The 17,628-nt window shown below is 40.0% G+C and overlaps 1 protein-coding gene and 1 pseudogene across 1 annotated transcript; one reads left to right on the forward strand and one right to left on the reverse strand.

The window, feature by feature from the left end:
- Window positions 1-12,577, reverse strand: part of LOC132091984 (centrosomal protein of 170 kDa protein B-like) — a 39,678-nt pseudogene extending 27,101 nt beyond the window's left edge.
- On the forward strand, window positions 5,535-6,879 carry LOC132091955 (uncharacterized). The gene is made up of 8 exons (XM_059498021.1): window positions 5,535-5,673; window positions 5,761-5,937; window positions 6,028-6,089; window positions 6,172-6,258; window positions 6,346-6,387; window positions 6,456-6,629; window positions 6,709-6,744; window positions 6,843-6,879. The coding sequence occupies exons 1-7, from the start codon at window positions 5,610-5,612 to the stop codon at window positions 6,742-6,744; spliced, it is 642 nt and encodes a 213-aa protein (XP_059354004.1). The 5' UTR covers window positions 5,535-5,609; the 3' UTR covers window positions 6,843-6,879.
- Window positions 12,578-17,628: the final 5,051 nt, after the last annotated feature.

The raw sequence follows: 17,628 nt of genomic DNA on the forward strand, positions 1-17,628 counted from the left end.
TACGATTCCCAAATCTATATGTCTGTTTTTCTTTTTATGTTTCTCTTTCATACTTTCTGTACAGCACTTTGGTTCCACTTGTGGGGTTGAAAGTGCTTTATAAATAAAGCTGAGTTGAGTTGATCAGAATGTTTGAGCAGATCTTATATCCATTTACTGTAAAGCAAAATATATAGACTATCCTCCTGATTCCAAATATCCAGTATACTGGATGAATTTGTATTATTTTTCCACTTTAGAAAATGTGAATTAGATTTTCTGAAGTGTTATCCATATGATCAATCAATAAATGGCAGAAAATGGCATATTACTCAATTGTTCTAACTATAATAACAAAAACGTATCTATTATTATTACTTCCTCATGTCTTTATTCAATTTCTAGTTTTCTTCCAAATTACAATTTATAATTGTAATTGAATTCAGACTTTCAGACACCACTGTATGTACATGGATTTAATGAGCTTTTCAGCATTTGACTTTCCAGGTTGAGAGGTCCATGAGCTATGTTGTGCATGGTAACAGACTGCTCATGGATGGACATGTCAGTGCAGTGCCAGCAGCTTGACTGAGGTGTAAGGATTCTCTTTAGGATCTGTCACTTGACCAAAAGCTCAACTGGGAGGGGTTTACAAAAAAAAAAACAGGCCACTGTACTGCAGCATTACAGATAAACAGATATTAACAAAGGCTGTGATAACAGACAGAATTTTACTGTCAGATACTTTGTACTCCATGTTACAAAAAAAAATTTGATCACTTCTTGATCACTCTCACCTGTGAGACTCTTGTGTTCTGAGCGCTCTAATTTGGACCTTTCTTCCTGCAAGGTCTGATGCTTGCTTTCTGTAGATTTTATGCCCATTTGCAGTTGACTGGTGTACTTCTCGTGCTGACACAGCAGGGGGCAGTCAACCAAAAATATTAGATATATTAATATATATTACATAAAACATAAAATAGACACATACACACAAACAGATAAAACCATACCTTGAGGGCCTCTTCAGGGACTTTATGTTGACTCTTCTCAAGAATATACACATGTGAATGTGCTATTAGTGTTAAGTGAATAGATTATTACTTAAATGTATACAAATCTTAATGAATACAATTTCACAAACAAGAAGATCTTAAGAAACACCTCAAGGTTATGCCAAAGAACCTATGACAGCTAACCAGGGAAAAGGATATCATATCCAAAACGAACAATGTCTGACACCTTGAGAGTTATGTATGTTTGGTCTGGAATTCTCATGTCATTCACAAAGGTCTGAAATGGGAGAAGAAAAACAAATTAAGATGTATATATGCTTAAGATTTAGGAATGCCAGAGATAATATGCTTTTATCTAAAGTAGAAAATGAGAAAATGTTCCTTAGAAATACGGAACATCACAGGAAATGTGTTAAGAGATGACAACATACAGATTACAGAATCTACTTCTGTGTTTCGCAGAGGAAGGAAATGCATACAATTCCAGAACAATATGAGGTGAAAATGTGATGACAGACTTTTTGAGTGAACTATCCTTTTGAGAAAGTTTCCTATCCTAACCATAAAACATTTGTAATTGTCACTTGTCTGATTTAAGGGTTTATTGATCGTATCTTTACTGTAGTGAGGGCACCTGCAACAGCATCCCAATGGCATACAGTAGGGGAGAGCATGGGCGAAAGTACCATTTTTCAGAAAAACATCATTTTAAAAGATAATGTTGTAGACAGAGATATATTTCTGCTGTGGTCAATAACTCATAAGTGTGGTCTATCAATATCAGGTGGTATTTTGTAGAAATGTAGAAAGGCTTCAGTATAATTTCAATTTGAACATAAGTTGCACATTGTTACTTTTGACCCCATCAGTTGGGACGAAAGTAACACACAGGTGGGTTAAAAGTAACACAACAATATAAGCTAGATTTATTTTCTGTTACTCTTATTTTTATTAAGTATACCTGACTATGACCTTGTTAATATGTAACTGCAAACATATTCTGTCTTTTATTTTTGCAAAAAAAAAAATTTAATTACATATTTTATTTTAAATTTAAGTAACATCAAATGTCTCAAAACCTGACTGTACAAATTTTATTTTTTATTTTTGTATTTTTTTATTTCAGTGTATTTTTATAAAACATTTTTTCAACAGAATGAACAATATAATAATTAAATTACATTGGCATAATATAAATTCTAAACATAATGTAACAGTAGGCCTATTCATGTTTCCATCCAGTTATTTTTTTCTATGTCCAGAAACGCTCTCTCATAAACATCTGGATAAAACCAGACCACTGTTTGTCTTTCTGACCCTCACTCAGACATATTCTTTTGGTGTAATATGACATAAACATTTAAATAAATGATGCAAGAGACAGAAATTCACAGAATAGCATGTACCGGAACAAAATAAATACTTCTTGTCACTGTAGCGGGACAAAAGTAACTGTTACTTTCGTCCCGACAGGAACTCCTGGCATTTAAACCTGATTTACTTTTATACTAAAAAACTTTGATAATGCAAACTTTAGGATGTGTTAAAGCACTAAATAACCTGTAGATTGATCATTACTGTGACACATGAAACAAAAAAAACAACACAACTAATAAAAAAAAATTACAACTACAATCATTTACTTTTTGTACTCGAAAACAGTTTTACCGACCTAACTGCGGGAAATGATGAGGAAATCACGTGATATTTCTCAGCTCCATCAAGGATTGAATGCTGAATATACTGTCATAGCTGGGAATGCAAATGCAGTAATAGGCTCTGAGAAAATCGCTTTGTTACTTTCGTCCCACGTTACTTTCGACCCCGTGCTCCCCTATGTCTGTTACCTTTGTCCAATAACTTTCTGAACCAAGGGGAGAGATCATCCAGTCTTTCCCAGATTACATCACAGTAGTCTGTAAATGCAGTAATGTTCTCATGCCTATATTCTGAGCTTCAGTCACATTTGCTTTCTGCTTACCCCATTTAAACTTCCAAGATCCTTGACAAGGTGTTCATCTGTGGCAGGGTTATAGTTGATAACAGCATGCTGTTTATGCACACTACGAGACTAAAAGAAGAAAAACATGTTTACATTCAACATCTTGCTTATTCTTGAACCTAACTCCATTGGAAATGGTATTGTTAGCATTGGTAGGATATTTACAATCGTTAAACAAATCCCACACTTCTGCTTCACGAATCTTACCTGTGTGTGGCTTGAAAGCACTGTGTGTAATCATTTGGCCTCACAGGGTTACCACTAAAGTAACACAGTCTCCTCATAATGTTTACATAGTTCTTTGCATTTCCTCATCATCAGAATCCTCAACTTGTTCACTTGGTATCCCATATGAAAAGACTCTTATGAGCCAAGCTCAACTAAATCTTAAGTAAATAGTACATCCTAATCTTCTGTGGCTCTCAGCGAAGGCGGACGCATTTTCTCCCTCTCCTCCCCATACCTTCCCTGCTTGCTCTCTCATCTCGTCTATTGTCTAATACATGAGAGACTCTCTCTGCACTGCTCTCCAAACTGAAGAATCATGGATCTGATCAACTGGTCTCTCAACGCAAGTGACACCATCTTCTCAACGAGAAGCTTGGGTTTGGGGGGAACCTGACTGCCCCGCCGGAACGTTCACAGCTGGCTACACAATGGACGCGTGGGAGAGGTGGCCATTCCTGTGTCTGGCGGCTCTTTCCGTGGAGGACATTGAACACATCTATCTATTCGGAACCATGATAACAGGTCTTCTGCTGATTGGATTAGGCTTTGCCCTGGGTTATCGAATAATTCAGAAAATGGGAACAGCTGTCCAAAACCTCATAAGGCTGCCCATCATGACTGAAGCAGTGGGCAGAGCGGTCAGCACTGAGACTGAGACTATATGGATACCATCACAGAGAAGCTCACGGCTTTGCAAAGTAAAATGGATGGATTTGGAGACCAGAAAGGACAAAGACAGTGACCAGTTTGCTTTTAATATCCAAATCCATTTTTAGGCTGCATTAATTAGGTAAACCGGAACCGGGAACACATCCTATACCACCGGATGTACTTGCTACATCATTAGAGGAATGGCATCTACGCTAATATTAGTCTGTTTCTCTCTTATTCAGAGGTCACCGTTGCAACCAGATCCAGTCTGTATCCAGATCAGAGGGTTACTGCAGTCACCCGGATCCAGTACGTATCCAGACCAGATGGTGGATCAGCACCTAGAAAGGACCTCTACATTCCTGAAAGACAGCAGAGACCAGGACAACTAGAGCCCCAGATACAGATCCCCTGTAAAGACCATAGGCCTGTTGCACAAAAGTAGAATTAAGACATCCGGGATAAATGACTCAGCTGAGCTCAATAAAGCCAAAACATGTGCGTCCAGGCTTAATTGGTTGCACAAAGACCAAGCCAGGATGAGCAGACATGGATTCATTAAGCCAGGTGAAACCAATCCTGGATAGGTGTGCGCTCACGGCTCACTCAAATAGACCCCGCCACAGATCACAGATTAAATGATTTACCATGGAAACTAGAGCCGCGTACTTTTCCCCGTCGGAAGCACAAATCCTCATGGAGGCATACGAGGAGGTAAAAGATATAATTAAGAAGAAAGGCAACACCGCCACAGTGATAAAGCAAAGAGAAAAAGCGTGGCAAAGTATTGCAGACCGCCTGAATGCATAAGTAGTGCACAATTACACACTCACCGCTCCGCTGAAACATCACAATTACAATTCAAATATTTAATTCACATCTCCAAAAACGCAGTTGTACTGTAATTATGAAACGGTTAAATTTTTAATTGAAATGCACTGCAGATATGAGTGAAATTGTCTAAAGTAACTCCATCACACTGTATAAAGCTATGATAAATTATTATTAAAGCCTTACATTATTATTTAACGTTACTACGCTCAGTACGGTTTAATCTTAGCCGTTGTACTCTGCTTCTTATGTTGTCCACCGTTTTTTTTGTGTTTCTCCTGCTTTTATTAATGTAAAGCTGCTTTGACAGAATGAAACAATTGTGAAAAGTGCTATATAAATAAAATTTAATTGAATAAATAGATGAGCTATAATAATAATCACTTTAATTTATATAGCGCCTTTCAAAGGACCCAAGGTCGGTTGCTCACTGCACTGCAAAAATGTCTTTCTTACTTAGTATTTTTGTCTTGTTTTCATTAAAAAAAAAATATCTAAAAAAAATCTTAAATATTTTCTTGAGCAAAATTACCTAGGAAAATAAGCAAAAAAATCTGCCAGTGAAACAAGAGAACTTTTCTAAAATTAAGTGTTTATGGAAAAAGTAAACTTATTTCAAGAGAATTTTTCTTATTATATTGACAGATTTTTTATTTTTTTGCTTGTTTTAAGCACACATTTACTTAAAGTTTATATTTTTTGTCTAAACTATACTTATTTTGCTAGGTCATTTAGCAAATCAAGAAAATACATCTTTATTTAAGATTTTTTTTTTTTTGATATTTTTACTGAAAACAAGACAAAAATACCAAGTCATTTTTTGCAGTGTGACTCCATTAAATGTTCTTGTGATAAAGAATGTGTGTGTGTGTGTGTGTGTGTGCATGTGATGTAGATTAAACATGAACGGGCCAAAACGGACATGGCAGCAGGTCAAAATCAAATACAAGAACATTCTGCAGAATGGTATGGTCCCTGACTAATATTTAACAAAGCACAAGCATATATTGTACCCAGAAGGTGCCTGCTCACACATTGTCTGTACTGTTTTAGCAGTGAAAAAGAATACCCACAGACAAGGCACGGGTGGTGGGTCACCAAAGGCTGACCTTACCCCAGCAGAGGACATGGCCTTGGAGCTAAATAAAGGCAGGCCCGTCTTAGAGGGGATCCCTGGGGGGAAAGAGACGAGCATAGGTTCCTCCCAAGATGCCACCCGCTTCATTCAAGGTATGTCCTTCCATCTCTACATGGGATATAACCACATTCATATTGAATCAATTTGGACTGTCTGACTTTGGTTTACCTATTGCCTTGCAGTGTCTGGCAGCACTGTGTTCCTGTTAGAGCCACCAGCACAAGCACCAGACGATGCTGATCCAGTGAGTACTCCATCAAAGGCATACTGTAGGCCTGGCATGTCTTGTCTACTAGCTTCAATATGAATCCGATTAAATGTGATAGGGTGAAAGCCCCAGTGCAGCAGCAACAGCACATGATGGAGACGATGATGAGGAGGAGACCATCTCTCTGGATTCCAGAAGGCATGAGGTATCATGTTAAGACTGTGAAAGTACTATTTACTCTACAATGGTGAGGAGTCCTCATCAAAATCAAAAAATCTAATTTCTTTTACAGGACCCAGATGCTATACAGTGGGAAAACCAGCCTGGCAACATAGTGCGTATTAATAAAAGGACACCACATCCTGCCAAATTCCAGCTGCGCTAATTGTGTTGTGTTCACAGAGCTCACAAGCTATCAGAAAGTTGTATGGCAACCACCTCCGGCGCCAAATAGAACTGGCAGACATAGACATTCAGTACAAGAAGAAAAAGATGGAAAATCTTGCACTGGAGTCCGAAATAAAAAAGAGGACAATTAGGAAACTGGACCTTGAAATAAAAAAACTTGAGAGGGAGGTGAGATATGCCTTCAATGTACACTGTATGCTAACTGTAACACAAATGTATTAATCTTTATTTTTCTTTCCTCCCCCAGCTCCAAGAAGATGACACAGCTCAAAATAAAAATTAGGTATATTCTCGTAAAGTCAAGTGAGCCATGACATATGAGCTCTTATTGTGAGCACACAGGACGGTGGCATCGTTCTAAGGTTTTTTTTATTTTCCCAGCAATCAGTACAACCAAGTCATCGTTATAAGGCACCGGTGACCATCTATATGAAAGATACAGGTTTTCTGCAGATGGCATCAGGTATCTATGCAGACTACTGGGTCCCAGGATTAAGCACCGCACTGCACGGAGCCATGCACTGAGTGTGGAGCAAATGGTTTGTGTGGCCTTGCGCTTTTTTGCTAGTGGAGCCTTCCTGTACTCAGTGGGGGATGCAGAACAGCTGAACAAGGCCACAATTTGCTGCACAATAAGGAGTGTGTGTCTGGCTATCAAAGCATTAGCAGATGTCTTCATCTCCTTCCCTGGCCACAGAAGACTCTGTGACATCAAAGAGGAGTTCTATAGGATTGCAGGTAAGAGGATCTACAAATTACAGGACAACTGTTAACACATAGTAGGATACTCATTACTTTGTGTGACAGGTTTCCCCAATGTCATTGGTGCAGTGGACTGCACACACATAAGGATAAAAGCCCCCTCAGGTGCCCATGTGGCCGATTTTGTGAATAGGAAATCCTTTCACAGCATTAATGTTCAGGTGAACATAACTTTTTGATATTGTCCATTGACGAACACTCTGCATTGCCAGTGATGTGCATTGATTGGTGTAATATTCCTCATCTTATGATTTCAGATGGTCTGCAATGCTGACTGTGTGATCAGCAATGTTGTGGCAAAATGGCCTGGCTCAGTCCATGACTCCAGAATCTTTCGGGCCTCTGAAATCTATGAGTGCCTATCACAAGGTAAGCCACACAACCCCTATTTATAACCATCATGGCTGTGTCAAGAATATCACTGTGTTTATGAGGTAGTAATGATGAGATTTTGTGTTGACAGGTGAATTCTCTGGTGTGTTGCTGGGAGACAGGGGGTATGGCACCTTTCACAGACCCCCAGGAAGCACAGCAGGCCTACAACCATGCCCATGCCAGGACCAGGGCCAGAGTTGAAATGACCTTTGGCCTCCTGAAGGCACGCTTTCACTGCCTTCACAAATTAAGGGTCAGCCCTGTTAGGGCATGTGATATTACTGTGGCTTGTGCTGTCCTCCACAATGTGGCCTGCCTGAGGAAGGAGAGGGCCCCCAGAGTGCCACCAGCCATGGACTGGGACAATCCGGCAATCTTCCCTGATGACGACAGTGGTCGGCTGCTGAGGGACCAATATGTGTTGAATTATTTTAGTTAGTATGTGTGCTTTCAATTTTGGTTAAATATGTCCTGCGGTGGCAGAGGAATTTGTTTTTTTTTTGGGTTCGTTTTTTACGAATTTGGCCTCTTATGATGTTTGTGCGGTATACTGTGTGTAATACAAGGCTGCAGGGAGGCTACTGCATCCATTCATTTGTCTGTTCAGTTGATGTGTATTGTCCTGCATTTATTTTAGTGTGCAGACATGCAGGGTGTGTTATATACAGACCTTTGAATGTGTATGTATCATTTTGTATAATATGCTTTGATTCTGTGCTTTCCATCTTGTAGAGTCACTGTGACTTCAGTTTCGAAAGGAGCTGATGGTTTACCTGCTTTGTTTTGTCCTTATTCAATAAAGGAACATAATGTTACACATTGTGTTTTTATATTCATATGGAATGTGTATTTGTGTATTTGTTTATATGACAGAGTACTAGGGCTACACTCATAAATTTATGAGGCTGGTTCTTTCTTCAGAAAAGCTACATATTCTTTTTACAGTTTTGATACTTATGACAATGTGATACTTAATATTCTGGCACATTAGCATGTCTTTGTTTATGAAACCATACTGAAGTACAATTTCACGAAATGCCCCACATCTGTCATTTTAACAACTGTCCTCCTTTAAAACAACTGGTTACAATATTATGACTTGTCTTTTTTTCCCTCTGTGGCCCTAATATTCTATCATTTTATATATAGCCTTATAGTCTATGGGAAACTGTAAATTATCTAATGATAGCAACATCATCTAAAAATCATTATTTATCCAAAATGATTGAAATTAATGATCACAAACGTTTAAATAATGACAGTGGGTCTAGTTATATGTGATAACAATGTATAGTGAGCAGTGAAATAACTATTGGTTTCCATTTGTGGTGACTGCTGACTGACATTAGGGATGAGATTAAATAGATCCTGGAATTTAGCCTGGTCTGGAGCAGGCTAGCTCCACAGAATAAATCTCCATGGTAATTTATACCATAACATATCCTCCTGCCCCCTATCCAGCTTTAGTGCAACCGGATTATGGATCAATTGAGCCTGGATCACCAAGATATCCTGGCTTAATCCCTTATCCTAGTTTTGTGCAACAGGCCCCATGTCTCAGATGACCTTGAGGACAAGACCATAGGAAACAGATGATTCTTCTGCACAATCTGACTTTGCTGCAGCCTGGAATTGAACTACTGGTTTCGTCTGGTCAGAGGAGAACTGGCCCCCGAACTGAGCCTGGTTTCTCCCAAGGTTTTTTTCTCCATTCTGTCACCGATGGAGTTTCGGTTCCTTGCCGCTGTCGCCTCTGGCTTGCTTAGTTGGGGTCACTTCATCTACAGCGATATCGTTGACTTGATTGCAAATAAATGCACAGACACTATTTAAACTGAACAGAGATGACATCACTGAATTCAATGATGAACTGCATTTAACTGTCATTTTGCATTATTGACACACTGTTTTGCTGATGAATGTTGTTCAGTTGCTTTGACGCAATGTATATTGTTTAAAGTGCTATATAAATAAAGGTGACTTGACTTGACTTGACTTGACTTGACCAGTAAATTAGAATGCAGCTACTTGCCCCAAGACCAAACATTCGCAATCTTATCTTCTTTCAGCTCCCCTCTACCAGCACTGGCCTTGGCCAAGGCCAATGTTGGGAACAACAACTCCCCTGGAAGAGCACTGCAGCGAGACGCTCTTGCGTTCCTCCCCCCACTTCCACAGACACCTGCTGACTGTTGACTCTGTCTGGGACCTGATCAAGTCTCCATGGCAACTTGCTGTGTCGCTATCACAATCTGCTGACTGAGGCACTAGATTTGAATGCCAGCTCTCCAGGCCTACAAATACACAAACTCTTACATACACACACACACACACACACACACACACACACACACACACACACACACATATGCACATATATACAGATATGCATTCAACCCCTCCAGCTTCCATCCCTCGCCTTCGCTGCTTTGTACCGCCAGATCTTACTGATACTACGGTCTTTCATAATTTAGCCCCAGGGCCATTTTAATACCGGGTTTCGGTACCCATCCCTAGTTGCAAAGTCATGTGGTTATGCTGTATTGATTATGTGCTTTTGTTGCTGAGGTGTTTTTCCTGTTCACACACTGTACTCACAAAGGAGCATAGTCTAGGTGTTTTGTTTTTTTCTCCTCGCTTCCCTAATGTTGTAATGTATTTCTTCCTCAATTCCCTGTCTTCCTGTTCTGTCTACCCCCTTGTCATATCGCATGTATGTTGTGTATATATATGTATGGACAGGTTGATGGCTAATTTCACTGGTATTTGTGACTAGTGACAATAAAGGGCTACTACTACTACTACATTAATAAACAGAGTAATTAATGGGAGTGATCATGTTAAATGACATCGATCATCCTGGCTACACTGTGGATTGTGCAGTTCAAGGGTCTGTATGGTGAAAACCATTGTGTGTTGTAGGTTGTGAACTACAAAAACTCTGCAGCTACCTCTGAAGGGCTGTACCACAAATACAATCAAACTATTCCCTCTTTTGGAAGGGTGCCCTATAAGGAAGACTGGCTGACCAAAAATGACAACAAATTAGAACAACCCTGACTATGATGGGAACCACTGCACTAGGTGGTTGCTTCCCCCAATGCCGAAACATAATGCCAAACCCAATGGTAGATGACTGTCTATGGGACCTAGAGAAAGTATTTTGTCAAAAGACTGAGAAACTGTCATAGTATGGCATAGGATGCTGTATTTATTTATTTATTTACAGTATAAACAGTATACCGTGTTGTGTGTTCATATTGATTTCTTTGTTATTTGAACTATTTAAATCTTTTTAAGTGCATTTCATCCGCTGTAATATCTCTTTTCAGTAGCGTAATGAAAGTAAATGTTTCCTAAAGTTGGAGAATTTAACTGTATTTGCACCCCTCTATTTATGCTGCATACTGCAATAGACATTGTCTTGCAAAATGATTCCTGGTTCCCAAAAGAAGGCTTTTGTAACAGTTTTTTTTTTTTTTTTTTGATCTCGCTAGTTTTCTCTTGGCAGTGAAGTAGTCTGTGTATTTGTAAGGTTTGTGTGTCATCTAAGGCCAAAGTTTGATTCCAAATAAAAAACACTAAAATATTAGATTCTGACCTGGAAGTTTGAGGTTTGTAGAAGTTGGTTTATGAAATGTGTGTATAGTTGTGAGGAAATGGTGAGTTGTTTCACAAATTTTGAGTTAACAATGGAGAAAAACTGTAAAATGGCATGCCTGTCAGGCACTTTTACAAATACTTGTGTGCGTCCTCAGTGCAAAAAACTTTTAGTTAACGGCCATATCTTTATCTGTAAATGTCACAAATTAACGCAAGTCTTTCCATTTTTGCTGCTCTCACCTCTGACTTGCTTAGTTGGGGACACTTCATTTACAGCTATATTGTTGGCTTGATTGCAAATGATTGCACAGGTACTACTTAAACTGAGCTGAATGATGACATCACTGAATTAAATGATGAACTGCCTTTAACTGTCATTTTGGATTATTGACACAATGTTTTCCTAATTAATGTTGTTCAGTTGCTTTGACACAATCTTTTCTTGTTTAATGCGCTATATAAATAAAGGTGACTTGACAACAACAAATGAAGAAGAAAACTATGCTATTTGTACTGAAAAATATCTTAAACACATGAAACTAAAACAACTTCTATAAAAGTCACTTATTGCCTTTATATTAACCAGTATTTAATATATGTATCCTATACTAATAGTGACATTAATAATACATACCATAATTCCATATTTACATAGTGTTAGTAGCTGTTAGTCTCATGTGTTGAATTCAAATGGTTAAAGCATTGGTTATCACTTTAATACAGCAGCTAAAGCAGCAAGCTCGTCAGCATTGTCGGGGTGAAACCAGTCCAGTCCAGCTGTTCTCACAGAATGCGTGGGTTAATCAGATAGCACGGTTTCATTGGCTTTGGTGTTTGTTTCCCATGTGCTTCAGTAAAGCTGTGGCAATTAAAAGATACCCGCAAGACTAGGTGTGGGTATATATACAGGGTAAAGCACAACTGGGAAAAGTTTGGGTACTCCCAATGGCCAATCAATCAAGGTCTACTTTTCCTTTCCTCCATAGCCAATCACGGGCCCCCTCCATCTTCGGGCCCTATTGTTAATTCGGCCGTGAACAATAGTACTTTAACATGACACAACACAAAGTACTATAGCTGTAGTGCAAGCTTTGTAGACTATTTTGTCTGTTTCCTACAGAAGATGAGGTTTATATTCAATATTTAACATTATTTGCAGAAATATTTGTACTTATACTTGCTAGGCCACAGTTTCTGGTGCATTCATAAATGTGGTTTAAGACATGCTTTTTTTTTTTACATTTCAATGCAAGGGCAAATGAAACTCCTACCTGCAGCATTAGCTCGCAGTCTTCCCGGCCAACAAAGATCATTTCCCGTGGCAGACGGTGACAAGTACCAGAGCTGCTGACCAGGAACCATGATGTCATGCTCATCTTTGTTTCTCAGAGAAACCCCTTTGCATTCTGTGACATAAAACATAAAAACAAGACATGGAAGACTGTGTTATTTAATACTTTATTATATATCATAGGGAGAACACAGTCTACTCTTTAGTCATTTCAAATTACATGAGCTTGTGATATCATATTATATTAGTATGAATTAAAGACTAATAGGTTAAAGGATAGGACTGTGTTAATTAATTTTTATTTACCAGGAAATTTAATTTAGCTTATTGTGTTAATACCTATAAGGAAGTATTTCACATTATTCTGTTTTTGAGAAAACTTATTTTATATAAAATTGGACCCAATCAAAATGTACCACAGTTCATTATAAAACAGAAGTTTAGTTCAGTGAGGCTCAATTATTAGCCAAAACCATGTATTAACACCCTTAATTATAAATCTTTTTGACCCATACCCAACCAGAAATCAGAGTGCATTCTATAGTACGTGAAAAGCTATGACAGTTTTTATTAATTTGATGAAAGTATTCAAATAAAATCCAACCTCATCTGTAATAAACTGGGAATTAAACATCATATCCCCATGTTCCATTATACCAGTGAATGACAAAAGAATTGTGGGAAATGAAAGATAGATTTTTTGCAATTTTATACAGCCCAGAGTGATCTGGTAGACAGAAATCTGCCACATGTAATCCAGTTAAGGCGTTAAGAATTTACTGTGAGCATATAGTCATTATTTATTTAATTTTCACAATTGTGCGGGACTTAATGTACCCCGAGAAAGCTACAGAGATAATGCGTTCATGTTTTAACTGTTCAATTTGAGCAGATGTTCTCCACAAAATGGATACTTAACTGTTGCATATTTGCAGGTTATTAGATAAGACAACTGTTTAGACATGTTACATCTGAATAATATTTTTAAGAGGATTTTTCTTGAAACAGTACCTGCTTTATAATAATGAGAGAAGGGGAAAGCTTACAATTCAGATATAAACTGCATTTCTCTCTCACTCTATATATACTATTATATGCCAAATACGTACATTCTAAGAAGCATAGTTTACAGATGAATTTGGACAGAACACACTTAGATATTTCAGCAGGCCTGCACAGATAACTCATCTTTCATCTGTTCCATCTCAAAGAGACTACAAAACCGTAGAATTAATAATTATTGTCATTTTCATTGTTAGTGGACAATTGGATTCAGCATGCAAGTATAGTTTTGTGCATTTTGTCACATTTGGTTTCACATTTGGCCTAATGTCCACCTCATACGATCATCATAATTGACTGAACAGCAGTGAGCAGCAATGGTTTGGTGATGGAGTGACCAACTGCTGTCGCACCAGCACAGAGACGCATTCTGCTGTCTTTCTCTCTCTCTCTCTTTATTTACATGGATCTATATCAATGTGATATCAGTAGCCTATGCATGAACCAAATCCACGAATTCATAGATATTTAGTCATATTGATTATTATGGCTGAATTAAGACTTAAATCATACGCGTAATTTAACCACATATGAAACTGCTCAGTATTCTGTACAAGACGTTATGACACGTTAACCCTTCTATGCTGTGAAATGTGATAGATCTAGTGCGAATCTGGCTTTCTATCTTTAGCGCCTGGTGATGGTGAATATCCTCCGACCTTACCTACAATACTCCAGATGCACTGATCTCTCCCAGATAAACAAAAGAAATGTCCCCTTCCGCAATACGATAGGCGCTTTCCCGAATAAATGATGTTATTTTGCGAAATCCAAAAGATCTGAAAAATAGAATTGCAAAATTAAAAGATCTTAGATTCTCATCAGTGTTGTGGTTCTGTGTAGACTACATCCTCTCCCGTTTTAGACACAGATCATGCTGTCATGGCATCTGCGTCCAGCGCCGCCATCGGTGCATTTCTATAGAAGAATATACTGCAACACCTGAACCACCAAACATCCAAATCGGTGTCCAGTATGAAGATACTGGATTTTTCATTGGACCCAGAGGGAGGAGTAAAATAAATGTATGTATGTATCTATTTATATGCTGGGGGAAAATGTATTGTCTAGCCCAGTCATTCCCAAAGGCGGGGTCCCGACCTCGACACAAGTGGGTCGCGGGAGATTTTGTATGGGTCGCCAAGTCGAGCACTATTTTTCAGTCTGCTATATACTCTTGATTAAAAATTTATATGTGTAGTTCACCAATTAGCCGCACGAGGGAGCTCGTCGTTTTCTTCCGTTTTTTTTTTTTTTTTTTTTAGCTGCGCTCTGCACTCGGCAACCAGCCATAAAAATGACATTATCATCATTTTGGGTAAGCATTTCATCTGAATACCCTGTCTTAAGCAAGGCAAGCATACTGTTGCTTATTCCTTTTACAACTACATACAAATGTGAAGTTGGGTTCTCAGTTCTCACAAAAATAAAGACAAAATACAGGAATAGACTGAATGCTGCACCTGATATGCGTGTTGCACTCTCCTCATGTACAAAAAAATGAGAGCCTGTCATACTGTGCACTTTATAAAATGTGTATATTACAGTGGGTGGTAGTGTTTAGTTATTGACACAGCACTGACAATTTTAAAGTAAATACATTATTTTGCATTCATTTTATTGTTAACTTCATATTTGTCTTCAACCTATTTTTTTCATATTTTTAGATTTATTTGCATATTTCAATGTGAACTTGACCTTTTAATAGATTTTTATTACGATTTCAGTTTATGTTTTTGCATGCCATGCATTGGAGATACTTTAATAAACATCATTCCATTATATAATGCTTAAGAGTTGGTTTGCTAATACTGCATATTCATACACATTCAAATACTACTTTGACTCATACAGTACAATGCGCTGTAAAATGTAAAAAGTAGTTATATAGTTATATAGTTCTTTGGACCTGCAAAACTGTAAGCACATCTGCTTTATGCTCAGTTTGCAGTTGAAAACGTACTCGGTTACTAAACGTAACCTCGGTTCTCTCTAGAAGAGCGAACGAGTACTGCGTCTTAGCTAAGACGCTACGGGAAAAGTCTCTTTTCACGAAATACTGAAGCAAAAAATTATCCTCAATTTTGTATTTTTGTAAAGCGCATTTGCAGCAGTACACAGCCATAGGTGAGACGGCTCGTTCGCTCATTGGCTTGTTCTGCGGCAACTGCACAGCCTATCGAGTGCGGGCTGATGCAACATCAGACCAATAAGGGCGCTTCGCGCACTTCTTGCCACTTCCCGCCGAAACGGGTGTGGCCCAACCTATAAAAGGAGCTTGAAAAGGCTGACTCACCTTATTTATTTCATCGCCGAAGCGAACCAGAGTGAATCGTGCGCACGGCAGTGAACGCAGTACTCGTTCGCTCTTCTAGAGAGAACCGAGGTTACGTTTAGTAACCGAGTACGTTCTCTTACGAGAGCTCTCTCGTACTGCGTCTTAGCTAAGACGCTACGGGAACCCAATGTAAAACGCCGTGCGCGCAGGGATCACACACCAATAAACCTGAAGCAACGCCCAGGATTTACAGTGCACAGTCACCTGAGGGACTCACAGAGAGTCCAGGACAGAAAAGGGAAAAAGCCCTCCGTCCTATATCTAGCAGCATCCGTAGATGCGGCAATATGACATCACACAGCCGAGGCAAGGCCTGACCAATGTGGCAATGCGGGTCTTACGCAATACTGCCCATATAACAGTCGGCAGCGCATAGCCCTCGTGAACTCAGAATTCCCCTCAGGGCCCTGATTAGACTATACCGACAACAGCCTTGCTTGCAAGGCGGGGACCTCCAGGTTATAGAACCTGATTAATGTAGATGGCAAAGGCCCAACCTGCCGCCATACATATATCCTGCAAGGAGATCCCAGTAGACCACGCCCACAATGAGGCGACGCCTCTTGTGGAGTGTGCTCTGACGCCCAACGGGCACTGAAGGCCCCTGGAAGCGTAAGCTAACGCTATGGCGTCAACTATCCATCTGGATAGAGTCTGTCTCGAAACAGCCATTCCCTTGGAACGTCCACCGAACGAGACAAACAGCTGCTCCGTCTGCTGAAAGGCAGCAGAGCAAGACACATAAGCTCTTAAAACCCTGACAGGGCAAAGAAGACTCGAGTCTCCATCCTCCCCTGACACCGGCAGGGCAGACAGGGCAATAACCTGAGCCCGAAACGGTGTGTTGAGGGATTTCGGCACATAACCGTGCCTAGGTTTGAGTATGACCCTTGAGTCATTGGGCCCAAACTCCAAGCACGACTGGCTCACCGAGAGCGCGTGCAAATCACCCACACGCTTCACAGAAGCGAGAGCCAACAAGAATACTGTCTTGAACGACAGATGCTGAAGGCTAACCGATTGGATAGGCTCAAAAGGGGGACCCTTCAAGGCCTCCAAAACCGCCGCGAGGTCCCACATAGGGACTGACGGAGGTCTGGGAGGATTCAGCCTCCTAGCTCCTCTGAGGAACCGGATGACTAAATCGTTCCTTCCTATTTACTGACCGGACGCCGTTTCAGAAATCGCCGCGATGGCCGCCACATAAACTTTGAGCATGGATGGGGCTCTGCCCTTATCCAACAGCTCCTGTAGGAAGGAGAGGACCTCCGTCACCTCACAACTAAGGGGTGAATAACCTCGAGCTGTGCACCAGCTGGAGAACACCGACCACTTCGAGGCATACAGACGTCGTGTCGACGGAGCTCTAGCCTGAGTGATGGTATTTAGCACTCCCAGTGCGAGATCAGCGGGTAACCGTTGAGCGCCCACACATGGAGGGACCACAACTCCGGTTGAGGGTGCCAAATCGAGCCCCTGGCCTGCGAGAGGAGGTCCCTCCTCAACGGTACCGGCCACGGGGCGACATCTGCTAACTGCATCAAATCTGGGAACCATGGTTGGTTCTTCCAAAGAGGTGCTACAATTAGTATTGAACATCTCGTTTCTCTCACCCGTTCTATCACCTGCGGAAGGAGGGAGACGGGAGGGAACGCATAAAGCGGGCAGCACAGCCATCTCCGTGACAGCGCGCTTTCGTTCTTGGAAAAGAACGCGGGGCAGTGAGCGTTTTCGTG

Source organism: Carassius carassius, chromosome 18 (genome assembly GCF_963082965.1).
Source record: "Carassius carassius chromosome 18, fCarCar2.1, whole genome shotgun sequence".
Classification (NCBI taxonomy): Eukaryota; Metazoa; Chordata; class Actinopteri; order Cypriniformes; family Cyprinidae; genus Carassius; species Carassius carassius.